Here is a 27,917-nt window from a genome sequence, read left to right as displayed (position 1 = left end):
TTGTTTATAGCACTGGATTCTTTTAATCGTGCAAAATTAGGGAGAACTTTAAAATCCAACAATTAGGGATATGGTTGAATAAAACTGATAGACCCGCACCATGCAGTGAGAAAAGTAAGAGGGTTGACAAAATATGAGGTTTTGCATAGGAAGAAAAGCATATTCAACTGCAGCCACATATGATCTCTGTGTAAAAAATATTTGTACACATCCGTAAGAAGAGGAAAAAGACTTAAGCAATGCTCCAGTGTTGGTTATCACCAAGGGTTAGGATTACAAGTGATCTTCACATTATCTATACATTTTGTGTCTTCTATGCTAAACACACTGATTCTCAGAGAATAAAAGTATTTTGAAATAGGGTTCTTTCTGCCGGACTTGCTAATCCATCGAGCTCAGAGCCCTCTACTACCCAAGTATGAAGCAGCCATCACAAATAAGATGTACGATCATTTCGGAACAAAATCGGTTTATTTGGATTTGGGACTCTGCGTTGTCCTGTCTCTGCTGCCTGACCTCCTCCTGCCACGACTCCTGGACCTGGAGGAACTCTGGCTCCGGCTGGCCCGGATGCGGCTGCCATCCCTTTTTCTTCCTCTACTGCGCGAACTGTGCCTCTCGCGACTCTTGGACAGGTGTTTGTGAGACTTCTTCCCCCGGTGGCTGCTTCTCCTTTTCCTGTCAGCTTCCCCATTTCTCTTGTAGGAATGCGACGGACTAGGGCTTCTCCGCCTCCTGGGCCTCCCGTAGTAGTCGTCGTGGTGGCCCATCCTCTCTCTCCTGTCTGAGCCCTTGCCAAATGAGGAGCCAGTCCGATCTGGAGACAGGTAGATGTCTCTGTTAGCCTCCCAAAACTCATTGTTGGGATTTCGGAACACGTGGAGAAAGTTGCAGTGTTTTCCTCTCGGACACTGTTGTATTTCAAATAAACCTGCAATGGCACAGTGAGGAAACAGCATTTACTGCTGGCACTTGATCCTTTTCAGAGGGTACACTGCCGATGTTTGGAGGTGATAGACCTATCTTCTCCTGCATATGTGAAAGGGGCTTACAGGGGAGCTTGGGTGGTTGATCGGTTAAGCGTCTGATTCTTGGTCTCGACTCACGTCATGATCTCACGGTTCGTGGGATCGAGCCCCGCATGGGGCTCTGCACTGACAGCTCCGAGCCCGCTTGGGGTTCTCTCTCTTCCTCTCTCTCTCTCTCTCTCTCTCTCTCTCTCTGCTTCTCCCCTGCTCTGTCTCTCCATAAATAAATAAGAAAATAAAAGGGGCTTACATAAATTATGGCATAGCTCTGGTTCCCAGAATTTCAAAAATATTCAAATGCTCTAACAAATGGCACTGTGAAAAGGTAACAAGCCAGAAGTTTTAATTAACCAGAGTCTCCTGTTCCCCTACTGCATGACAGTGTGCAGTGCAAGCGAACAAATGGTGACCACGTCCTTTTTTTTTTAGGGTTGCACCATCCCACTGATGGACAGTGTAAATCCCTAACACTGAACACCCAGCCCTTCGGAGTCCCTGCCTTACACTTTAAGAAGATGGTTAACACTGGCCAAATGCTTTTAAATTTATACCAAGTGCTTGTAATATAAAAGATTCTTGTCAAAGGTAAAATCTATCTGAACGATTCAGAGATCCTCGTGAGGTTTTCAAACTTTTTTTTTTTTCAATTGGTAAATTCCCCAAATATGGAAAACAGTGAAAAGTGAAATCCCTCCACACCACACGTTATAAACAAAAAGTCAGGATGGACCAGAGTCCTAAATGTAAGATGTGAAACCATATGACTCTTTGAAGAAAACATACAAGTAAAATCTTTGGGACACTGGGCTGAGCAATGGATTCTTAGATAGGACACGAAAAGCACAAGCCAAAAAAGAGAAAAAAAACAGATTAAATAGATTTCATCACAACTAAAACCTTTTGTGCTTTACAGGACATGATCAAAGTGAACAGGCAGCATAATGGGAGAACACATTTGCAAATCCCATATGCAATAAGGGGCTTGTCTGCAGAACAGATCAAGCCCTCTTACAACCCAGTAATAGAAAGTCAACCTAATTAACAAGGGGCGAAGTATCTAAATAGACATCTCCCCAAAGAAGTTCTACAAATGGCCAATAATGAGGACACACGAAAACTGCTCAATGTCATTAGTTACGAGGGAATATCACAAAGTGGTTATTTAAAAAACGTGAAACCGTCTCAATGTCACACCCAGAGGTACCTCACTGAAGTCACACTGGATTCCCAGGAACCGACAAAAATAACCACCTTTGGGGAAAAAACAGTTCCGTCTCTTGCAGCCCACAAGCTTTCAAATGTAAGACGGAAAAGTTGGGCTTTCCAAAGGAAGGAACTCTAAATTATCACACACACACCCCCCGCCTTCAATAAATGGTTTTTAAGTGACAGCATCCATTAAGACCATGCTGCCAAAGATAAAGAATTCGAAAATCATAGATTCTTTTTAATAGTAGGCTTTAAGCAAACAAGTGTAAAGCCAAGAAAGGGAAAGGGTAAGAGAAGCGCTCCCCTGAGGCACGGATCGCTCTATCTCTTTGGCCAAGCCCATGTGACAGAGACGAAACAATAATGAGGCCTTCAAAACTGCCAGCTATTCAAAGGACAGACTCCTTCCTGGACGCGGCAGCCACACCGCAATGAGTCCGTCTGACCGAACGCACCCTCACCACACCCCACCATCATCGCTCTCCACTGCACAAACGCATGTCTTTCGAGCGAGGCAGGACATGTTATCATGTTTTAGGTGGCAAAGATGACAGGAGATTCCTTAGGGATAAAGATGGGGAAACAAACCAAGCTTGAGTGAGGGGAGTCCCTCTGACCGCCACGAGGAAGACGCGGCTTCCCACTGACACAACTCCCAGGCTTCCTCAAGTTTTAGAGCCCAGGACTGAGGACCAGAACACGGAGGTTCTAGCCTCTACTCTGCCACCGAGACACTGGGACTTCAGTCACCTCATCCATAAAGTGACCCGCAAGTCTATTACAGATCTAAAACAGGAGGGCCTTTATAGGACAACCTCTGCTCGTCCGGTGTGAGGCAAAAGCTATGTTTCACCCCTTTAAAAGACCGCTTTTTCCCTTAAGAAAGCCCTCTTATACAACACTGGAACGAGTGGCGTAAAACCACCGTGCTGTATTTTACCACAAATTGCCATTTTCCACCGAGTCACCGGGCAGAATTCGCACTGGAGCTGCCGTCCCGCGTACCATCGCCCGTTAAACAGAGACAGGGCTGCTTGGCATTCTTCTTCCCTTTAAAAAACACACATTAAAGGGTGCATTTTACAGTAACTTTCTATTACGTAGATAAGCCCTACTGGTAATTAACCCTTCTAGTAGTTTATCATAGGACCACCAAGTCCACTGCTTTTACTCGAAGGAGTCCTCATGAGAGCATTCAAGCCCCTGACGCTCACAATCTATTCAGGAACACTTCGTACTAACCCTCTTGAGAGGTTCTGACGAATGGCCACTGGCCGGAGGCAAAGCTGCTTAAACCAAAGATCTGACCATTCAAAACGCAGACTGTCAGAGCCTCTCCTTTCTCAGCTAGGACTGCTAGTTTTCTTATCACAATGGTTAATTTAACCCATCAGCCATGGCATGGCCCAAACCAACAGCAAGACAGGCAGAAATGATACACCGATTGCTTTCTCAGTGGGCCAAATGCACGGAGATTACTTGGGGCTGCAATTTCTGGCTCTTTCACTGTATACTTTGCTGTTCTCTATTCTAGATCCCCCTTTCCAGTTTGTATTTTAATTATTAAAACTATGTAAGTAAAAAATAACCATTGCAAAAGACTCAAAACTATGTTAAGTGTACAACGGATAAAATACAAATGCATTTTCAAATCCCTTCTATATAGATTTCTATATTAGCTCTTGATATTTACATTTTTAAAAATACCATGCATATGAAAGCGATATATTTAGTGGAAGAACCCCAGATGGCAACATAATCACAACACTATACCATGACAAAACGTGAAGATGTTTATGTTCCAAATACTTACGATTGGTACTGAACATACACATTGCCTCTCAGGTGAGGTTCCAAGTTGCAGCTGACCTAAGGAGCAATGAAAAATTTGATTTAAAAAAATGGAGGAAGGGGCACCTGGGTGGCTCAGTTGGCCAAGCGTCCGACTCTTGGTTTCTGCTCGGGTCACGATCTCACGGCTTGTGGGTTCAGGCCCCACGTTGGGCTCCATGCTGACAGTGCAGAGCCTGCTTGGGGTTCGCTCTTTCCTTCTCTCTGCTTCTCCCCACCTCGTGCTCTCTCACTCTCAAAATAAATAAATAAAACTTAAAAAAAAAATCTTATGAAGAAAAATGAAGGAAAAGAACCCCCCCCCCCACCTCCCAGGTCATCACAGGCATCTTTTCCAGAGTAATACTACCAAAAGTAGTTATCATTTGAAGATTCCAAAACCCAGATACGATACCACTCACAGGTCTATTTAAGGCATGCTTCAGCACACAGCAGTGTTGCAGGCCCCAATTATTTGATCCCTGTTGATTTAGATTCATTTTTCATAGATGTGGAATGCTTCACACATACATAAAAATATAGAGAACAAAAATCAACCCATACATACACCACCCAGATTCAACACTAAGGCTTTCTATTTTTGACTAAGAATGTTTAAATATGCAAAACATGAAAGACCCAGTTGAAACCCCTTCTGCCTATTTTCCCTCCCCCATCACACGGAAGAGCACTAGCCTGAGGCTGGCGTATCCTTCACATTCCAAATGGAAACACACACACATAGCTGTATGCACACAGACAGGCATATACACATATATGCATGCCATAAAATACACAGGTATATTATGTATAGACAGGTCTATTATGAATAAATGGGGATATTTTTTGTGAATATACAGGTATATTTATGTTTACATATGCAAAGAAACTTGTATATGTATTGACAAATAATGTATAGTATTGCTCTGTACATTTAAAATTTTTACAAAAATAGCGTATATTTTACATTCTTTTTTCAAGGTATCATCACATAAACATGACTCATTTTAACTATATGCTGGATAGATCAAATTTTCAAATTTATTTAGCTACTCCTTTAAATGATAAATATCCAAGGTGCTTCCAATTTTTCATCAGCAAACAGTGCTGCAATCGGCATCCCTGAACGTGTCTCCGTGGGTAGGATCTCTCTGGTATGCGTAATTAGAAGTGCTGTCCCAGTTATACGTACCTTCCACTTCACTAAGTATTGACAAAGTGCTCTCTGAAGTGGTTTTGCTGATGGACACTTCCTCACCCAGTCTTAGTATTAACAGAATTTATAACTTTTCACCTGATAGGTGTGAATAATCTCATTTAATATGCACCGTTCTATTACTAGTCAGGTTGAACATTTGATCATTTGCCTTCAAAAATGACAAATCTGGACACACAGATCAATGGAATGAAAGCTCAAAAATATACCCACGATTATATGGTCAATTAATTTTCAACAAAGGAGGCAAGAATATGCAATGGGAAAAAGTCTCTTTTATAAATGGTGCTGTGAAAACATGCAAAGGAATGAAACCGGACCACTTTCTCACACCATACACAAAAATAAACTCAAAATGGATGAAGGACCTAAATGTGAGACCTGAAACCATAAAAATCCTAGAAGACAGCACAGGCAGTAATGTCTCTGACATCAGCCAAAATAACATTTTTCGAGATAAGTCTCCTGAGGCAAGGGAAACAAAAGCAAAAATAAACTATTGGGACTTCATCAAAATAAAAAGTTTCTGCACAGCAAAGGTAACAATCAATAAAACTAATAAAAGGCAACCTATGGAATGGGAGAAGATATTTGTGAATGTCATATCCAATAAAGGGTTAGCATCCAACATATATAAAGAACTTATACAACTCAACACCCAAAAAACAAATAATCCAAGTAAAAACGGGAAGGCAGGGGCACCTGGGTAGCTCAGTCAGTTAAGTGTCCGACTCTTGGTATCAGCTCAGGTTGTGATCCCACAGTTGTAGCTTCAAGCCCTGCATCGGGCTCCATGCTCAGTGTGGAACCTGCTTGGGATTCTTTCTCTCCCCCTCTCTCTGCCCTCCTCTGCTTGTGGCTCTCTCTCTCAAAAATAGATACTAAAGCTTTTTAAAAATAATAAAAATGGGAAGACATGGCAGCACCTGGGTGGCTCAGTAGGTTAAGCATCTGACTCTTGGTTTTGGCTCAGGTCAAGATCTCATGGGTTTGTGAGATGGAGCCCTGTGTCGGGCTCTGCACTGACAGTGTGGAGCCTGCTTGGGATTCTCTCTCTCTCCTCTCTCTACCCCTCCCCTGCTGTTCTCTCTCTCTCTCTCTCTCTCTCTCTCTCTCCCTCTCTCTCTCTCTGTCTCAAAAATAAACATTTAAAAAAAAATGAGAAGACACTAACAGACATATCTCCAAAGACATCCAGATGGCCAACAGACACACGAAAAGCAGCTCAACATCACTATCAGGAAATGCAAATAAACACCACAATAAGATACCACCTCAAACCCCATCAGAATGGCTAAAATCAAAAAGACAAGAAACAACAAGTGTTGGCAAGTATGCAGAGAAAAAAGAACCATTGTGTACCGTTGGTAGGAATGCAAACTGGTGTAGCCACTGTGGAAGACAGTATGGAGGTTCAAAAAATTAAAAATAGAATCACCATATGATCCAGTAATAGTACTACTGGCTATTTACCCACAGAAAATGAAAACACTAATTTAAAAGGACACATCCACCTTTATGTTTATAGCAACATTATTTACAATAGCCAAATTATGGAAACAACCCAAGTGTCCACTGAACAGATAAAGAAGACGTGGTAATATACAATGGAATGTCCTTCAGCCATAAAAAAAAAGAAATGTTGCCATTTGCAACAACATGGATAGAGCTAGAGAGTAGAATGCTAAGCAAAGTAAGTCAGAGAAAGACAAAGACCATGATTTCACCCATATATACAATTTTAAAAAATAAAGGAAAAAAAAAGGAAACTGAAAAACTAGAGAACAGATAGTTACCAGAGGGGAGGTTGGGTGGGGAGGGAAGGGGGATGGGTGAAATGGGGGAAGGGGATTAAGAGTACACTTATCTTGACAAGCACTGAAAAATATACAGAATTTTGGAATCACTATATTGTACACCTGAAACTAACACTGTATGTTAACTATGGTGAAATTAAAATAAACTTAAATTAAAAAAATAGGACTTGTTTTTTTATTTAATGGTATAAGAAGGTCCTCAAATATTGATACAAATGTTTAGCTTTTATTTTCAAAATGAACCTACATTGTTACAAATTTGTTCTAGAGTATTTTTATTAGAATATCCACAAAGAGGCAGATCCATAATGATAGCTTTTAACCCCTTCCTTAGAAGGAGGACTAAAAGGCCTGGGGAGGCCATGTCAGTTACACCAGCAACTTTAGAGATCATTTAATCCAGTGGCTCCCAAGGACCCATTAATTTTCCATGATAAATTCAGTATTTTGGAAATTTTCTTACCAAACACCTTTCCATCTAGAACTTCCAATGTGATTAGCATGAGCTTGACCAATAAAATTCTAAACCAGAAAAAAACCACGCCATGGCTAGCAGGTGCAGCCCATTAGAACGAATGGTGGGGTCCCCACTAAGTAGGTGGAAGTTTTGAAAGCAGCCGCACCACTGACTTCACAGAAGCAGTATAACGTAGGCCCACAGGTGGTCCCGCAGATCAGAACGCACTGATGTAGTCAAAGTCCCTCCCCTTCGGGATGAGGCAGAGGCAGGAAGAGGTAAAATGACACGCTCAAAAGCCCAGAGCTACTCAAAGCACGCAGACTCCTCCCTCGGTCGCGCTGCTAACGTGCTACTGTGCCGTGTGGGGCCGGCCCTTCCACTCTCGTGTTCACTGCCTGTGTCGAGAAGCGGTGTGAAGACTGGAAGGAAGGTGCACGCCACAGAAATAAAACATAAAGGGGGAAGAGAAATTTTAAAATATTTTTTTTTTTAATTTTGTACTCAGTGGACAGAACTATAGCTTTGGCTTCCGTGAGTGCTGCTGGTGCTTAGCAATTGCTCTGTTCCCTGGCTATTACACCTTGCCCCTGGTCAGTGCCAACGAACAGGGGGAAAAAACAGGATTTTATTCCTTTTTTTCCCCCTCCAAATTATGGGACGTTTTCCCCACCCTAACACAGCAAAATCATTCAGGTTCGGATCTGATCAAATCACAGATGAGGTACGAGGCCATGCTATGCTAGGATTCAATTCCTGGGTCCTGAGAGCAGCAGCTATTGACCTCTGCCTTTATTCTTGCCTTAAGGAATGTTCTCAAATAACTATCTGTAACCCGAAAGGCTTTTTTCACCCAGGATGCTGCACCACAAGCCATGATTTGGAGAACACCGTGTTCAGTATTGAGAGTATTGAATGAACAAAAACAATGTCAAAAAAAGGAATCAAGGTTTCTTTTCTAGGGTAGCTCCAGAAGACCCAATAGGTTCCTAGGATGAAGATTGCAAGCAGGCACCATCAAAAAAATGCAACAAATTCAGCGCGGCTCTAGGTGAGATCCACTACAGTTGGAAGGGAGGGGGTGCATCCTCTGTCATACACAGCCTCTAAATGAATGCCGGGATGGTTATGTGCAGGACCTTCTGCTGAGAGTTCATAGGCTGGGAAAGAGTTGGACTATAAAGGTACTATGAATAGATGAGAGATCCTTCCATCCATCTAGACCCTGGAATCCAGGAAATAGCACACTAGTACACAGGACTTCATGCAGTCCTCTACTGCACAGACACCGACGCAGGGGGGAGGCCAAGGAAATCACATTTGAGCGCCTGGGTGCCCACCAGTGGACTAGGCGCTGTACCATCACACACACCCAACCCAGGCAGGGAGCCTACACCCTAGCACTCATGTCCTACGGGGCACTTTGGTGGGAGGTGAGCAGTCCCCTCCTTCATGTGCATTGTGCACGCCCACCTTGAACTGGATCACTTTCCCAACGTTCTTGAACTCGGGAAGCACGTCATCATAGAAGTCCAGGAACTGCTGGTAGGTTTCCTCTTCACTGTACTCTAGGCTTGCATCAGGGTCATAGTCGTCCCTTCTGCACTGCTCCATCCCAAATGTCGTAAACATGCTTTTAATCAGAAGTGTGGGACTCGAGGATGGGAAATTGTGTTTACGTGAGCACCTGCATACGAAAGGGAGACTTAAATGCAGCAGTCCAATAGTTACAGTATCAAAAGCTCACTTTAAACTTTGGGATAGAGACCCAAATAACTTGGTTGTTTCCACTTACTTGCAAGATAATAAGCCCTATCCAGATGTCCAATTTCAACACCTAAACTGTTCTAAGACTGACCAATATACTTGCTTTCATGAAGATGTAAAGTTGGGAATTATTTCCAAGTTCATATGCCATTCAGCTGCCTTTTGGTGATGCTCACAAAGCCTCCTACATGTAAAAGTGCAGGAAAAAAAAGGTCCACTGCCATGACAGATTGTGGTGACAGCACGAAGATACCGGATGTGGAACTCAGGAGGAAGGTGAGAACAATACGATCCTGGTTCCATACAATCTTCAACTAACTCCATGCTTAGAGAATATAATCTAAGAGTTTCGAGCTAACGGAATACTTCAATTTCACATGTGTATAGCATTTCATGGTTTCTGTGGCATTTTTATATTTATTCCTCTGATCCTTGCAACCCATTAGGACAGTCAGGGCCAGTATTTTCCCCACTTTGCAAAGAGGGAAGCTGAGGCCTAGAGAAGCATACTTATCCAAGTCACGTGGCTGGTAAGAGAGGATTCAAGAGATCTGAGTTCACCTGTCTAATGCCTGTTCATTATATGGTGTGATGAATGCAATTAGTTTTCATGTAATGAAGAGGGTAACCATTATGAAGAACATTTTTCTTTTCACAGTTTAAACTGAATCATGTTATACCTGAATATTTTAAGTCTTTTATATGAGTTTACTTTATTTACTTCCTTCTCCAAAAATGAGGGGCAAAAAATGTAGTTCACGGTTCTAAATCATCAAATTTTCCTGATTAGATTTCTATTAAAAAATTGGTTGAGGCAAAATTTTCAAGAAAAAAAAGTCCCCACAACTTAGGAAGAAAAAAAGCTGAAGAAAAAGGCAAGTGTTAGAAAAATCAATGGCCTTGAAATGCCTAAATGTTGAACTCCTACTCACTTTCCACATCTGTAATACATCTGTGCACCGAGAGAGACAACGCATACAAAGTGCCTCCCATACATCATACCCAGTACAGAGATGCACAGTGTCCATTAATGTGAAATGTACAAAGGACCCTCCTATATAGATTCAGTTAGAAACCTTGTGATGAGATCCATCTTCCCAAGTAGAGCTACCAGCAATACAGAGAGTGAAACCTCAACCTGACTACAAGTGTTGGTGGTGAATCAGAATTTTCCAAGTACGAAGCACATACAGACTTTAACAAGAAACCAATTTAACAAGGTTAGAATTCTGCTCATGGGATTATTACATCTGAATGAACTTGGCTCTAATTCCCAAGGTGTCAAATGAGCATTTGAGTTTTGGAACAGAGCCAAAGTCCCTGTCTAGGGAAAATCCCCACTTGGCCTGGAGACAGTCCATACAATCGGAGTTCATTCGGGGCCAGCCCTAAAGCGCCTACTGAGAAGTCCTCTCAGACAAGAGAGATCTGGGAAGGCAATCTAAAGGTGTGGTACCAAACCTGTGTGACTCCCAGAATCACTGGAAGGAACGGAGATTTCTCAGGTTCTGTTCCAGACCATCTGTTAAGAGCTCAGGGTGGGAAACCCATATTTTCACAGTAACTCTCCCCACCTGATACTGAAGGTCGGCCATGTTTGCGAAGCCATGGTTTAGGCTTATCATGCAGTTAGTTGAGTAGAGAGTAAGATTGCCACGAAATCACATAATAAGACATTACCCTAGCCCAAGGTCGGCCCGTGAACCATATGGTCTCCAGATGCCCCCTGAGGTATAGCCAACTGACTACACCTCTTTTTCTCTTCCTGAGGGGGCACACTCAAGGTCCCCACTACCTTTGTCCTCCACAGAACCAAGTTACATCCTGAAATTAGGCTGCAACCATTTACTGAAGGTCTCTGTAAGAAACATTTTTGGGAGGGGCACCTGGGTGGTTCAGTCAGTTAAGCGTCCAACTTCGGCCCAGGTCATGATCTCACAGTTTGTGAGTTCGAGCCCCACGTCGGGCGCTGTGCTGACGAGTCAGAGCCTGGAGCCTGGTTCCAATTCTGTGTCTCCCTCTCTCTCTGCCTCTCCCCCACTCATGCTCTTTCTCTCAAAAATAAACACGAAAAAAAATTAAAAAAAAAAAAAAAGAAACATTTTTGGGAAAATTTTGTAAGCAGCTGTTAATAAAACATCTATCAAAGTGTCCATCTCCTTACTCCAGGTCTTTACGCAGTATTCCATGGGAGAAACATGTAGAATCTGATGCCTGGAAAATCTCTGTCTTTCCGGAGATACCACTCATTCTTCCTTTTTGGTAAGAACTAAGTGAGCCATTATCTGCCCAGGCTATGTTACAATCCAGGGCCAAATGTACCGCCCATTCACAATAGGTCACTTTGTCCTCCCTTACTTGTTCTCCATTTCTCTGGGTAAACTTAGTGCAGTAGATTACGAGCCCTCTTTAAATCACTCCTGGAAATCAGTGAATTATAAATATTCTGATAAATAAGTTTTACTTTTCATCAGCAATTATGTTTTCAGGAGGAAAAAAAATAGAACTCCCCTCAAAGCTGTGACTCCAAGAAGTATCAATTCCAGAAAGGCTCTAGAATTGAACTGTGTACTAATTACGAAAACAAAACCACCGAAGAAATGCTTAGGTTATGGAAGCGTCTGTCTGATAATGGGACAAGCCTCAACAGCAAAGAACGGTTGTGTGAGTCTGGAGCAAGTCACCGCAGCCCTTTGTCGAAGAGGAACAGCTTCGTTGTCTGAAGGGATGGCGCTGGATTTCAAAATTGCTCATTGCATAGAATCTGATTTCACAATTCATCACTGGAACGATGAAAGTACCCAAATGTTCCCAATTTCACGTGCCAAGGAAAACACTAAGAAATGTTCACAAACTAATCTGATCACTGCCAATTATCTCCTTGAAACGATTCTCAGGGCAGGGTTTTGAGGGCCTGACAGTCCGCTCTCCTTTCGGCAAACAAGTACTGCTGGCTGATTGCCTGAAATCATTTAGGCCATCTCCCCTTCTCTCATTTCTGCCCATCAAAAGGAGAATTTAGAATCACATGAGCACAGTCTTCAAATTCAAGGAAACGCTAGAGATCCATCATAAACGAGAAGTCCTTCAGCTAGAAAACTTTAAATGCAATCTGGTTCGGCTACCCACACAAATGTGAATGTGTATCAAGGCTCAACAGTTCTCTTTGGTGGGGGGTGTTTAACATCAATTATGACTATTTCTTGATGAAATTAAGTAAATTTCAGGAAACACTTCTGAAGGTACAAAGGGGAATAAAGTCTCTTCTCCTTTCCCTAGTTCCCAGTTCCTCAAGAGGATGCTTCCAGTACTGACCGCATCCTGCGAGCCCTTTCACAGATACTGTAGGTTTACACAAGCCCAGCTCTAAATTGTAAATGGAGCCACGCGTCCTATGTTAGTGGCTCTCAATCCCAGGGCGCATGAGAAATGTCTGAGGGCCTTTCAACAGTAAGGCTGCCCAAGTCTCACAGATTTACTCAACTTAAGGTAGGACACAAACTTTTTAAAGCTTTCTAGAGGATTCTAACGTGCACCTGGATTGAGAACCATTGCTCTTAAAAAATGTAAAAGGGCATGAGGGCTTAAATGAGAAATGAAAAATAAAAAATAAGAGAAAGTTCATATTTTCAAAGAAGGAAATGAAACTCATGGCATGGATAATTTTATGAATCAAGTGAGCAACAACATAAAGTTTTCTCATTAAATACATATGAATTTGCTTATTCATATCCCTTTTGGGATTAACAGGACACTAAGAAATGATTAGATCTCTTCTGCCGAATGCTTAGTAATGATCAGATTTTTGTCTTGGATAGATTAATTCACCATTATGAACTGTTTATCTACTCTGAGTTGTTCATTCATAAATAAGCCAAATTATAAAAATCATCAATGCCTGGCATATATCATTTAAATATCGGCTAAATGAATGAAGACACTGACACTTAGTTCTCCACATGAATGTCCTGTTTCAAAAACACTGAGCCACAAGGGGCGGAACTGAGTGTCTCAGAGAATGAGGGCAACCAGAACACAATGAAAGTAGCAGCAAACACTCAAGACAGTGTTTGCCATGTGCCCACCACGGTCCTCTGTGCTCTCCCCGCACGCGCTCCTCGCAGCCTCACAACTGCCTCCCTTGGAAGGGAGATATACCATTTTTAATCCCCATTTTAGAAATGAGGAAGCAAAGGCACAGAAAGTTTAAGTAACTTTCTCTTTTTTTTTTTTCTTAAGTAACTTTCTCAAAGTGATAGCTGCTGAAGTCACTTTCTGCACCCAGGGTCTGTTCCTCCGACAGAACAGACAGACCGAGAATGGAGAATTACAATACTTTTCCTCACTCCCTCCGGTCCTGTCTTTCACAGATAGCCCTCTGGGCGTGCCAATTTTTTAAATTTAAATTTTAAACTTTAATTAATTAACTTATTATTTTTTTGAGGCATGCCAATTTTTTAAAGCCTCTTTTGCGCACAGTGTCGTCCATTCAAAAAAAGAAAGCCAAGCTACTCCAGCGTATTTAGCTACATCATTTCCCCATCCAAACCGCCCCACCCAGACCCATGCAAGCACAGGAAGAGAACGAGAAGCAAAAGGTCTTCGTGAAGCCGTGGAAGGAGGGCAAAGGAAGCCCGGTCAGAGAACCAGCCTGAGCCCGCCCAGGGAACGGGTACAGGAGGAACAGCGGGCTGCAGAAGTGGCAAGAATGCAGCAGGTACCTGATTGCAAACATGTCAAACTCAAGCCTGTGATGATCTCAAAAAGAGAACTGAAAACCCTCGACATTTCAATTCACAATAAAGCAAAATTAGTTACCTATCTCCAAATCTGCACGCTCCTGTTTTACTGTAGAATGGACAATTAGCTCGGTCTTTCTCCATTATCCGTAAGTCCGTCGGTGGTTCTGGGTTTTGCCATGTGGCACCATTTTCCAACTGTTGAAAATAACCATGACTTTACTGGTGGTGTAAAAATCCACAAAGAACTCAATGTTTCAAACATATCCAAATATTTTGGCCAACAATAAAAAATCGAGTTAAGAATATATACACTTGGGTCATAATACACAATTGAGACTTCACAAACAACTGTCTGGAGACACGCACTGGGTGTTTGTTGGCTCCCACTCACTGCCCACAGCGGGCATCCCTGTGGCTACCAGGAGCAGTCGCCAAGGTTTGCCTGCTGCCCATCCATTCTGAACAGGGTCAAAGGACTTGTCAGGGAGCCACCCCTGAGGGAACGTTACGCTGCGCTGTAGCAAATTAAACCGTCTATTTTGGGGAAACAGCGTGTCATGTTGCTCACACACACTTTAAGGACTATAAATAAGCAACATCCACAGGGCTGATTTGATACCATTTGCTTTTGTTTGTCAGGAAACTCCTGCCGTTGTTGTCGCTGCCGTAAAAAAGTCACAGAGCCACAAAAGAGATTCCAATATTCAGACATGACCTAAATAGCTTACCACAAAATTAACATTACTAGAACTGTTTTTATAGAAATGTTCACTAGTTTCGAATTCTGAATGGAAGGTTTAAAAATACCTCGTTTTCAGCCTGCTCCAGCATCTTCTGCACAGCTTCCTACAAATGGTGCAAACACAGGACTAATGAAAACGTGCAAGTCAGGAAAGTCACGGCTGGTTTCTCTGGTTAAGAATCTCAAGTGTAACAATTAAAAAAAAAAACAACCAACAACAAAAACAAACCACACACACAAAAGGCTTCAGGTTCTAGTTTGTTCTCTTCTAGCACAGATCTTCTGAAAAGCCTTCAAAGTACATATGGCTGAGAATGTTTATTCAAATAGGGCATTGAACAGCTCACATGGCAAAACAGTCTTATAAGTTTCAGTAATAGTACCATTTAGCATATTTACTCATATATACCATATTCTAGCTTTTAAGATGAGTGATCTAGTATTAGTGAATATTACAAAATGTAATGCTCAGGTGAAACGTCATCACCACTTAAGAGACGTTAAATCATGACATGAACAGTAGTAATTCGGGTTGAAGACAAAATCTCAAAGTTTTTGGTAAGGCAAAGGAAATCCTGCAATATGCCAGTCAATTCTGAGCTCACTGTCACTTAAACACATTTTAAAATCTTCTTGACAGACCTCTCTTCCCCAGCCCCTGAGAGCATGACCTAGAAGACTCATCTGTCTGGCTGCTGGAGAACTCTACCTAGCCACGTGGGGTGCTGGCTTAGTGTGCCCACGGGCACAGCTCTAGCTCTTTCCTATCCCCATCCACCTGGCTGCCCCACACCTGGTAACTGGTGCTGCCATTTGCTGGCTTGTTCCACCTAACAGCCTAAAAAGTAGAACTGGAATGCCTCTCCTTCTTCCCCTCCCTGTCCACTCAATCTACAAGCTGGAGTCCCAGTGACTCTGCCTCCACACACCCCAAATCTGTGTGATTGATACGAATCTGATATGAAGCACTCCCCTCGTTCAAACCACCATCATGTCCGATCTGGAACAGACTGTCTAATCGGTCACTCTATATCCACTCTTGCCTCCTTGGGTCACTGCTCCCTGCTCCGCAGCCCCCCTTCTTTACACAAGGCATCCCATCTGTTGGGATGCCTGGGTGGCTCAGTCGGTTGAGCGTCCGACTTCGGCTCAGGTCATGATCTTGTGCTCCGTGAGTTTGAGCCCCGGATCCGGCTCTGTGCTGACAGCTCAGAGCCTGGAGCCTGTTTCAGATTCTGTGTCTCCCTCTCTCTCTGAGTCTCCCCCAGTTCATGCTCTGTCTCTCTCTGTCTCAAAAATAAATAAACGTTAAAAAAATTTTTTTTAATAGAAAAAATGATCTGTTAAGGGTACAGATATAAATTAAATGAAGTCAAACCCTGCTTAAAAACCGTGCGATGGCTTCCCATGACACTTAACATAAAACCCAAACTCCTCCTCCCAATCCAGGAGGCCTTACATGATCTGACCCTGCCTACATTCCTGACCTCCTCCCTAGCCCCCACCACTCTCTCCTTTGTTCTCTAAGATTTCAGACACCCTGACATTTTTTTCAGCTCCGTGCTCAGGTTCTTCCCTCTGCCTGGATCCCTTCTCCCAAGATCTCTGCATTCAGCTCAAACATCGGCTCCTTAGACAAGTCTTCCTTGATGAGGGCAATCTAAAAAAGTACATTCCGACCTAATCACTATTACATGACTCTGCTTTCTTTCTTTGTAGCACTTACCATTATCTCAAAGCACTTAAAATTATTTTTTGCTTACTTATTATCTAGTTCCCCCATCTAAAACACTCGGGGAGAGCAAGGACTGTCTTTTTCACCATTCTACCTCCATCTACTAGAAAAGTACCGAGCATACAGCAGAAACACAGATTGCATATCTCTTTATACATGTTTAGAACCTACTTCATTCTACCTGCCTTTCCGTAATGTCTCACCAGGCTTTTTTTCAAACAAAAGCCTTAGTTTTTTTTTAAAAGAAGCCTTAGCTTTTATCTGATGCCAGAAAGACCTCAATTGAGAATATTCTACGGTTAAAATGGGAATCGATTACTCTGTAAAATAATGACAAGCTCCCAACTGTTTTCCTGCCCCCTAAAAACCTAGCATGGTCTCATCTGTAATGCAGCTCTCAAATAAGGGTGTTAAAAATCTGCACTGCAATTAACTGAAGGCCTGAGACACAAAAAACAAAGTTCACGGAGGCTGCTTCTACCCTATCACAACTAGGACAAACAAATCCATTTTTCTCCATGATAAGGTGAGTACCCATTTTTATGCTATTCAAACTTGGGAATATGATGGAAAAGATACATCCTGATGAGTCAGTCAAGGAATGATGAGCTGTGGGATCTTAGAAATAAATACACGGCATTAAGGAACAGCAGCAAAACACATCAAAGCAATCTTTAAAACATCCTGGAAGATATATACATAGACCTCATACATTTCTTTCTTTAATGAGTGACTACGTGTTACCTACAATGACCTTGATAGCCAAGTTGGAAAGGGAATCAATATTTAGCAACAAAAAATATTTCCTAATTCCTCAATATGTGAGTTTGTGATTTCTTTCAACCAATTCATTCTTGCTGACATGCCATAAGCAGCTAAGTGTCTTATTTACTAAATAAGTGTGGAAACCATACAAAATATTCTCTGAATGAGTCAACCCATATACAACAGAAGCTCAGAAAAACACTTTGGTGTGAATGTGAAGAGCCAGAGCAAAAAAAAAAAAAAAAAACAACAACAACACTTACACTAGAGTGATACATAGTATAAAGCAGGGGCCAGATGCTTGTTTTTAGAAATAGTTTTATTGGAACACAGCCACAACCATTTATTTATATATTATCTCTGGCTGTTTTCATGGCGCACCAACAGAGTTGGATATTTGCAAGAGAGACCATACAAACTACAAAACCTAAAATATTTACTCTCTGGCCTTTACAGAAAAAGTGTGCCAATCCCTGGTATAAAGGGGAAGACGGGTAGTTGCAGGAAAACGTTAATTTAAGGTATCTGCCATTGCAAAGACCCAAAGCAGAGCATCATAAGGCAACTCTAGTGTGTATCTATACAAAACAGGCCTCTTGCTAACCAGGAAAACAAAGTCCAAACCCTGATATGCCTATAGCTTATTCCTCAGCCCCAGCCCAGCCCAGATCTGCGCACTGAGAGGATACGCAGTGCGTTTATCCTCCTGTGACAGGAATCACCTCTCTTTCTCTCTTCTCCTGTAGCTTCTGCTCCTCCTCTTCTCTCTCTTTTCTCTGCTGTTCTTCCCATTCTTCCTTTAACTTTCTCTTTACAGAAAAAAAGAAAAGGAAAGGTAATTCTTCTCACACACTTTTTAAAAACATGTAACATATGGGGAAGATAAAGTAAAAGCTTTACCACTGGTAAAATGGATAATATCTATTCTTTTAAGTTCAAAACCCGCAACTCTTAATTAGAGTTATTTGGTTAACTAGTTAGCTGGTTATCTGATGAATACCATACCTCTTGTTCTTCCTGTCGTTTTCGAGCTGCCTCCTCCTTTTCTTTCTTTATTCTGAATTCTTCTTGTGCTTTCTGCTCCCGAAGCAACCATGCCTCATGTAATTTTTGCCTATCAATGTAATGATGCAATCAAACAAAAGAAATGAGCATTAATCTACAAATACACCCAATGAGAGCAAAATGATGAAGCTATCATGAAAGATATTTTCCAGAAAGCAGGTAAGTGGAAAGTAAGAGGAACAGAAGATATGAGTAGCTATCTTGGAAAAGCACTGCATCTCAGTAGCTCTTTTCCTAGAGGGTGACAGCTGAAAATCACTACGTGCAGATTTGATACCTGTGACATCTTTTACATAGAACGATGACGCTACAACTTTCCCTTTAGGTTGACCACTGTGATGTTTAGGTGTCAATAAAGATGCCAAGTTTCGAAGCACCATCTAGCTTTTCCCGTTCCGAGGGTCCTATCCTTTCTCTTCTATGCGTTTTACAAGTAGTGATGGAAGACCGCAGCACCATGAAAACCTGCCATCTGCTGCCATAGATCTTTGATGGCTACTCTAGACAGTTAAGACACTCCTGTGGCTTGCCCCAAGCACCTACACTGCTCGAAGAAAGGAAATAAAACTATACCTGATCTTGTCTTTAAAATAAAGCTACAGGCTTTAAGATGACAAGGAGTTATAAAAGTAAATGAGCAGGTGTCTAGTTTATTTTTTAAAATGGCCAATTATAAAGAGTGATGTTATCTTAAAATGGCAAGCGTCTCAGACATCCAATAGCACAAGGTTCTAATTGAAAGATAGGTTACATTTCAAAAGTTCAAAAGTCAAGCAGGTGTCTATCTATGTATTTATTTACTTATTTTTAATTTTTATTTTGGAGAGAGGGAGAGAGAGACAAAGCATAAGCAGGGGAGGATCAGAAAGAGAGGGAGACACAGAATCTGAAGCAGGCTCCAGGCTCCGAGCTGTCAGCACAGAGCCTGACGCGGGGCTCGACCTCATCAACCATGAGATCATGACCTGAGCCGAAGTGGGACACTTAACCAACTGAGCCACCCAGGTGCCCCATGGTGTTTAGAACCTAGATTGCCATTTTCCCACTGAATTTGTAAAAGAGAAGTGAAATATGAGAAATGGTTCTTCAGCAATGTCAGGAGTTAAATAAGGTTTTATGTCTAGTCTAGGGAACCTATTCACAGTATCAAATACCCTACGGGAAAATAGATTTCATTTCCAAGAACAGATGGTAGGAACACATCTAACCCATGGTAAAGATGGGCACACCGCATACATCAACATTCCGGTGCACATTGTAGGTTACATATAGATGTTTCAGTGTGTAGGACTCTAATTTATGAATCTTTTGAGGAATATATTAATTGTATACCAACCAAAAAAACAAAGTGCATATAAATCTAAGACCTCAAAAGAGTAAAATGGCAAAACTTTACAGTTTAGCAACTTGAATACAGTGTTGAGAACTAGGACTGCAGAGCTCTGGTCACTTAAGTACATCAAGTCCCTGCCCCAGGAAGCCTGGAGCAGATTCTAGCACGGCTTGCCGCAGTGGAAGGCTTGTCCTTAGACTGACCCCCAGAAACCCCACCCCCACCCCCGCGAAAATGCCTGCCTGAGAAAGCTCAACACTGCCAGGAAAATGGAGCATTTGCTGTAGCCAACACAGGATGATCGGCCCTTGCCCTCCCTTAGAGCATTTACTAAAAAGGGCTTATGATTGTGAATAGGTCTCTCTCCAGGACCCGAGAGCCATTCGCTGGACATGCAGTCTTTAAGAAGGATAAGGCCTCTGTGTCCCAGCCTCTGTGAGAGGACAGACTCCTGAATTCTCTGCCTGCCTGCTGACAAATGCAGCTGGCCTGGTCACATTTACACTGACTGACCCTTTGTACTTCTTCACCTCTTGAATTCTCCTGGGCCCCTATACTCCTCCCGCTCTCTCCCTTTAAAAGGCGCAAATCTCCCCTGCACAAATCAGAATGGAGCTCAGCTCTTTCCCCTACAGTCAGGAGAAACGGGACACAATCTGTTCTCGCCACTTTCAAGTCTGCCCGTGTTATTCTCTGATGCTATACATCTGCGTTAAGGCAGTACATAAAGCCATACGGTACTGCCAGAGAATTAGTTCTCTTGTTTTTCAACAACACGGTATCATGCAACTTGTACAGGAACCAAAAAACACCAAAGGAACACAAATATCTGTTTATGTGATTTAAAAGCAGCGCCTCAAATAAATGGGAAAACAAAAAAGTGACTTCCCTATATCATACCATGTATATCCTCTTCATCGTAAGAGGAATCTAAAACAAGCAGAGTTATTACAGCACCGCCCATCTGCTAACATGATGGTAAGCATATACACCTGCCGACTCATTCCGTCGCCCTAATTCTATGAGGTGGGTACTATGATTGATTTTATTTCCATTTTATCTACAGATTTAAGACGAGGAAATTGAAGTTAGAGAGATAAGCAACTGGAACACAGCATGTAAGTGGCAGGGCCACGGCTGCAATGCAGCTCTGGCTGAATCGACTCCATGGCCTGCATCACCACTGTATTTTCTCTTGGCATTTTGCTGATTGCACCTATTTATGTGCTTAGGTGGAAAACAGGAATGAACTACATGCAAAGAAGCAACATTCCCTACTAAACACACGTAGCTAGAGGGTGTCTATAAAGTTTTCTACTCCTTTTAAAAAACATTTACTTTTGGGGCGCCTGGGTGGCGCAGTCGGTTGAGCGTCCGACTTCAGCCAGGTCACGATCTCGCGGTCCGTGAGTTCGAGCCCCGCGTCAGTCTCTGGGCTGATGGCTCAGAGCCTGGAGCCTGTTTCCGATTCTGTGTCTCCCTCTCTCTCTGCCCCTCCCCTGTTCATGCTCTGTCTCTCTCTGTCCCAAAAATAAATAAACGTTGAAAAAAAAAATTAAAAAAAAAAACAAAACATTTACTTTTTATTGTGGCAAAATATATGTACCATAAAATTTAGGATTTTAACCATTTTTAAGTGTATGGTTGAACAGCATTAAGTACATGCACATTATTCTGCACCACTTGGGGAAAAAAAAAACAAAACTACCCCCTGAAAAATATTGAGGAGAAAACAGAATATGTTCATCATCTTGGGATGGAGTAGGCCTTTTACAGTCCAGACACCAAGGCCAGATATCACGATGAAAGTTGAGGACGTGAAAATCAAACTATGGTGAGTAATGCCATAAGCCAAGTTAGGACTGATGACAAATGAGAAAAACATATATCATACATATGACAGATAAAGGATCAATATCTTTTTTTAAATTTTTCTTTACATTTTTTTTTTAATTTATTTATGTTGAGAGAGAGAGAGAGAGCGCGCACACGAGGAGCAGAGAGAGGCAGGGAGAGAGAATGCCAAACTCCGCACTGTCAGCACAGAACCCAATGCGGGGCTCGAACTCATGAACTGTGAGATCATGACCTGAGCCAAGAGTCAGACGTTCAACCAACCAAGCCACCCAGGCGCCCCAACGATTAATAGTAATAATACTGCTTACACAACAAACTTTAAAAACATGTATCCCAAAAAAGAAAGGTGCAAGACTTAATCTAAAATAGGTAATAAAATATATTAAAAAATACACACGCTTACTAATTAAGAAATGTATATTTGAAACAATGAAATACAACTTTTACGACAGGAGGTTTAAAAATAGATGCCTCGTGTGAGTGAAGGTATAGGGAAATGGGCACCTCGATTCACAGCTTGAAAGGCTGCATAATGGGATGCCCTTTCTACCCAACCACCTACATTTTACATGTACTTATCCTTTGATCCCAACAATTCCGTTTCTAGGCATTTTTCTGAGTAAAAAACAGGACAATTACCAACGATACATAAGCGTGGATACTCATGGCAACTTTTTACTGAATTATAAAAAATACCTAAGTATAAATTAATAAATAATAGGAAATTCATAGTAAATAATAAGTGAATGTTATTTAATAGCAAATAACCTAAACGTCCATCAGTAGAGAACTATAAATTATGAATAAAGAATTATGCCACATTCAAACAATGGACACTATGTTGCCACTGAAACTGTTGAATCGGGTATGTGAATCAACACTGAAATATAGGTCCTGGGGCGCCTGGGTGGCTCAGTTGGTTAAGCGTCCAACTTCAGCTCAGGTCATGATCTCGAAGTCCATGAGTCTGAGCCCTGCTTTGGGCTCCGTGCTGACAGCTTGGAGCCTGGAGCCTGCTTCAGATTCTGAGTCTCCTCTCTCTGCCCCTCCCTGCTCATGCTGTCTCTGTCTCTCAAAAATGACTAAACATTAAAAAAAAAAAATTTGAAATATAGGTCCTATATATTATGCAAAAAAAGCAATTTAAAAAATGCATAAATATCCTCCCATTATAGAAATAAACATGTATAGTACATTTACACGCTTAAATTTTTTTTTTTTAGAGAGAGAGAGAGAGAGAGAGCACAAGCAGGGGAGACAGAGGAAGAGAGACAGTGAATCTTAAGCAGACTGCACACTCAGTGCAGAGCTCAAAATGGGCCATTTTTTTAATTGAAAAAAAATGTTTTTAACATTTATTCATTTTTGAGAGCCAGAGCATGAGTGGGGGAGGGGCAGAGACAGAGGGAGACACAGAATCCAAAGCAGGCTGCAGGCTCCAGGCTCTGGGCTGTCAGCACAGAGCCCGGTGCATGGCTCGAACCCACGGACCACGAGATCATGACTTAAGCCGAAGTCAGACACTTAACTGAATGAGCCATTCAGGTGCTCCCCCGACCCCCACTTACATTTTTAATGGTGGCTATCTTTGGGTGTGCTGATTTCATTGAAGCCCTTTCACTTTTTTACACTTATTTCAATTTCTCTTTCAAAAACATTTATAAATTAGCAAAAATAGTGAAAAATACTTCCATTTAAGAAAAATGAGAAGATCTAACTTTAGTCTGTCAAGTAGAGATTTAAATAGTTTATCCAAGGTATTTTATAAGACCTATGCTGTATAAGATATTATAAAGACCTGTACTAGTTCATAAAGACTTATAAAATTCAAATAAAACAACTGGGTTCATGAGGAAGTGCTCCGATCACTGCTGACCTCTCTATCTCCAACAGCATCTCTTCTTCTAGGTGTTGTTCTTCAATAAAAGCATCCTCCTCCTCCTTCTGTGAGAGTCCTAAGGGAATTTAAATGTTTTATTAAACGATCTGAATATTGTAAAACCTTGGTCAATGATTCAGAAAGAAAAAAGAAAAAAGATAAAAGCTAATCTTTACAATTATGGTACGAACCTGTTTTTAAAGCCTTCTAATAATAAAGGGTCTAACAATAAAGGCTTCAACCAAATGTGTAACAATTTTGATACCCAAAAAGAACAATAATGGTAGATAACACATTAAATTTAAAAAATTAATTGATGCTTCCATCGTCATACTCAAAAAGGAGGTGGGGTGTGAGAAGGAACATTCATTTTTACAGAAAAACGGCAACGAAAAAAATGTAGAAAGGCCATCATTTTTGCAACCCCTACTTAAGAACTATTTAGACAAAAATGCTAGAAACATTGGATGAAAGCTTGTTGGCAAGAAATTTATTTACCCCACCTCAAAACATGAGCGCACAGACGAGTACTAATTCCAAAGGGGGAATACCCTTTGCCATGGAGCCATCTGATTGGTGACACTTTGACCGCTCCTAGCGTTACTAAGAGCAAAACAATGTGACATCACAGGCCCCCTGAGGTGTGCAATGACAGGTATACAGCTTTGGCTCTGTAGTACTTGTCACAAGGAGTATAACCGTAAGCTAATCAGAAGATAGGCTAATCCAGAAGTCTGGGTGTTCCACCAGACAACTACTGTGGGCTTTGCACAATAATCAGTCTTGGTTTGGGAAAGTTCCAGTATGGCCTATATATCACAACTGAGGTATTGTTCCTTTACTTGGCTGCAAGTTTGATATTGTGGTCTTTATTCTTAGGAGATGCAGGATGAAGTATTTAGGGATGAGAAGTCATGATATCTGCAAATGACATGCAAAGAGTTCAGAAAAAAATGTGTACATATGTATCCATATATATCAAGAGAAAGTAAGGCAAATTGTTAACAATTGGGAGATTTAGATGAAGGGTTCGTGGATGTTTATTGCACCATTTTTTCAACTTTCTGTACACTGGACCATTTCAAAATAAGAACGTAGGAAAGTATTTTTAATACAATAAAAACTTTTATCCTTTCCTAGTCATAATTTAAATTTGAGAAAAAAGGAAGAAAACTGAAGTGATCCTAAGGAAATATAACAGAAGATCTCAGACTTAAAGGAAAAAGATTTTGTATCTGCCACATATATGTTGAGTACAGGTCTAATCAAAGGCACACCCAGTCCTAAATAATTTACTTAAGTGACTAAACATTATTATTTCAGCACCTGAAATTAAAATAGGTAAAAATAAAAAAAAAATTAGGGTAAATCCTGACTCACACAGAATAAAATCTAATTATTCAGATCATTAAATGATCTAATTTACAGAGAGGGCCTTCCAAAGAACCTGGCAATGGGGCTATGATTGATTGACTTACAGAGGTATTCCCATAGAGTAGACATTGCCCGGGCACAGATGATGCTCAAAAACATGTTGCCTGACTCACTCAACCCCTCCATCCTCTCAAAATCAAGCTCATACTCCTCAGAGGTGATCACTAACAGTACGAGGTATAGCATTTGCTCTATACATACAACCAAATATATGTAAGGATATATATAAGTATAGTATATCTAACCGTATTATACATATAACTATACATATTGGAATCAGACAACTTGCTTTTTATTCTTAATGTCACCTTGGTTTCTGAGAAGGCAGCTCATTTCAGGCTATTTCAAGTAGAACTGGATGCTAAAGAGGCTTCTTGTAAATGAGCGGTCAATATTCCAGAAATTTCTACCACTCAGTTTCCAACTCACTCTTACAGAATATCTCTTCTAGCTTACTGGGTATTGTTTGCCCATCTGACATGTGCTACAATTAATAGCAGTGTTTGGTAGGCCACACTATTCATGAAGCACCACTAAGAATTAGGAGTTGGAGTGGGCCAAGTTGGGGCAGTAGTCCAAAGACAAGTGCTTAGTCTTGGATGTGCCATTAGCTATACAATCCTGACCAAACCAGTGACTGCATCCTTCAACTGAGTGAACTGCCAAGGGACATGACCAGCTTGCTTCTGCACAAAGGCTCACTCTGAAAGCACTTTGCAAAGTCAAAGGGGGCGGGGGGGGGGGGGGGGGGGGGAATCACAATACAAACAGGTCTAGGATTTAAAACAGGGAAGATTAACAAGTTAAAAAAAAAAGTTATGTTGGAAGAAAACAGGTTAAGTACACAAAGTACTGTAGCTGAGATCATTAAGGGGAATGAGGGTGGGGCAGACACCAAGGACATCAATAACTGCAACCTGCCCTGTTTTTTTCTTTTTATCCCTGAAGCTTTATCCTGCGTTTAGTGGTTCAGTGTCGAATGAGTAAAAGAGAGACACTAACACAGGCCCCAGGTAAACACACCACTCTTCCCATTTTAAATATTCCAAGTATTGCTACTAAAATAATTACCGGGCAACTCCAAGAGTAAATGAAATGTCTATAACTATGTTTCCCAAGGCCAGAGAATCTTGGTTACTTGAGGCCATTGTGGTGGACTGCAAGAAGTGTCTAGATACATTTGTGCAATGTATGCAAATATCAAACCATTACATTGTATCCATAAAACTAATGCAGTGAGGACTATAACTCAAAAGAGAGAGAGAGAGAGAGAGAGAGAGAGAGAGAGAGAGAGAATTGTCTGAATAATCGGGGTGGCAACCCTAACACAGTACTGTGTTGCTTCAGTGCTTCCATCAGCCTCTATAATGACTATGTAACTTTTAAAACTGCGTTAGTACTAATTTCATTGTATTAAGCAGGCAGGTTTAATATATAAATGTTAGATTCTGCCATGTGAAGGACAAATGACACCACAGCCAGTACAGACGAAGGTGCCTCAGTATTTTAATAGGAATAAAAAAAACTGCTAAATAACCACAGTGCAACACTAGCAGTGGCATTCCAAAGTCCAATCAGTACGATAATCATGCTTGTAAGCTTGCTTCACATCATCCCTAACATTACATTCACGTAGATTTGAATTTTACTGGATGTGTAATTTCACTTGGTTTGGTAATCTGTAAAGACATTGTTTTCTGGTCAGTTTCGTATCCAGTTTTGCGCTTAGATACATTTAAATGACAATAATAATCGGAGCCCACAAAGGGTCTCTTGTGTTACTCGAGAAACGGTGAGGAAACTTGTGCAAAAGGTCTAAACCCCTCGAGGCCTGCTGGTTTTACAAAGGGAAACATTCACCGAATACTTACTATGTGCAAGGGCTGTGCTAGCTGCTGTAATTCATGATGCCTGCACCTGTAATACCGGATACTTCATAAATACTTACACACGACCAGGGGCGATTCACCATGACCTGTCCCCCCTCTTTTTAGTACGTTAACAGCGTTTGGGAAGTGGGTCTAACCTAACGGCACCCGGGAGGCAGGGGCCGCAGTAATTTTTCAGCGCGTACAATACTTGGCTTCCTTCTGGCACGGGGGCTTCAAGTCAGGACGGGAGCGGAGACAGAAATTTCTGACACACAAAACGGGCTGGGGAAATTACCTGAATCTCTCAATCGAGCGAGTTCCTGCCGCCGTTTCTTTCGTTTCTCCTTCTTCAGGGCGGCTCTGAACTTTTTGTGACTGGAAGATTGAGACACGCACACGCCAGCATCACTTGACCGCACCTGCGGCGCTGCCGGAGTTTTCCGCTCCCCCCCCCCCAACACGGATTTACTCTCGCCTCGCCGTTCCACAAGCAGACGGCAGGTCTTTTCCATCCCGCCCCCCCCCCGGTCCCCTCCTCACCTCCCTGAACCCACACACGCCGGTGACAGCCTGGGGCGCGCCCGAGGAAGTGCTCGAGCGGCCACGGTGGCTCTTGCCTGGCCCAGCTCCCTTCTCCCTCCTGCCCACGCATCCTCCATGTCCAGCCTCGGCCAGCTCCGTCCCCTCTTCTCATCAGTTCATCTGTCACAGCCCAGCCTACCTCGGTTTCTCCGGAAACATCATCTTCCCGGGCGCCGCCATGTTGCCAGGGCAGCCACGCCCCTACGAGCTGGCCGGAAGAGGCCGGCTGACAAGAAAGGGAGCGGCCGCGCGCAGGCGCGGGTACCGCGGGGCGTCCCGGGGGGAACAAAGACGCATGGCGCGTGGGGGTTCTGATAGGCTGCTGGTGTTCCGAAACCGCACAAGTGAACGTCTCCTTCCCGAAAATTCCTACCCCTCCCTGAAAGTAATTCTTCCCTCCTAGCGTTTCCCCGGGAATATCACTACCTCTACCCACACCACACTGGTGTGTCTTGTGGCTAGGACGTTAAAGTTACACTTGTCTCTCTTGTCCTTATCGTCACACGAAACCTCGTTCCAGGCACACTGTATCGCCTAGCTTCCCAGTCCGACTTTCAGGCACCGCCTTCTTCTGGGGTCCCACCTATC

The 27,917-nt window shown here is 42.1% G+C and overlaps 1 protein-coding gene across 2 annotated transcripts; it reads right to left on the bottom strand.

Moving 5' to 3' along the window:
- ZRSR2 (zinc finger CCCH-type, RNA binding motif and serine/arginine rich 2) lies at window positions 1-27,530 on the bottom strand. Of its 2 annotated transcripts, XM_047843460.1 has the most exons (12): window positions 27,469-27,525; window positions 27,043-27,122; window positions 26,748-26,793; window positions 23,440-23,518; window positions 18,314-18,422; window positions 18,031-18,117; window positions 14,874-14,912; window positions 14,143-14,261; window positions 9,031-9,244; window positions 4,051-4,106; window positions 3,178-3,287; window positions 1-931 (listed from the first exon to the last, which is right to left on the bottom strand). In XM_047843460.1, exons 4-12 carry the CDS (start codon window positions 23,457-23,459, stop codon window positions 471-473), a joined length of 1,215 nt encoding a protein of 404 aa, XP_047699416.1. In that variant the 5' UTR covers window positions 23,460-23,518; window positions 26,748-26,793; window positions 27,043-27,122; window positions 27,469-27,525; the 3' UTR covers window positions 1-470. The 2 variants fall into 2 exon arrangements, with proteins under 2 accessions (XP_047699416.1, XP_047699415.1); XM_047843459.1 differs by lacking the exon at window positions 26,748-26,793 and having other exon boundaries at window positions 27,469-27,530.
- Window positions 27,531-27,917: the final 387 nt, after the last annotated feature.

Source organism: Prionailurus viverrinus, chromosome X (assembly GCF_022837055.1).
Source record: "Prionailurus viverrinus isolate Anna chromosome X, UM_Priviv_1.0, whole genome shotgun sequence".
Lineage (NCBI taxonomy): Eukaryota > Metazoa > Chordata > Mammalia > Carnivora > Felidae > Prionailurus > Prionailurus viverrinus.
The sequence above is the reverse complement of the archived record's forward strand: the minus strand, read 5'-3'. Positions and strand labels throughout refer to the sequence as shown.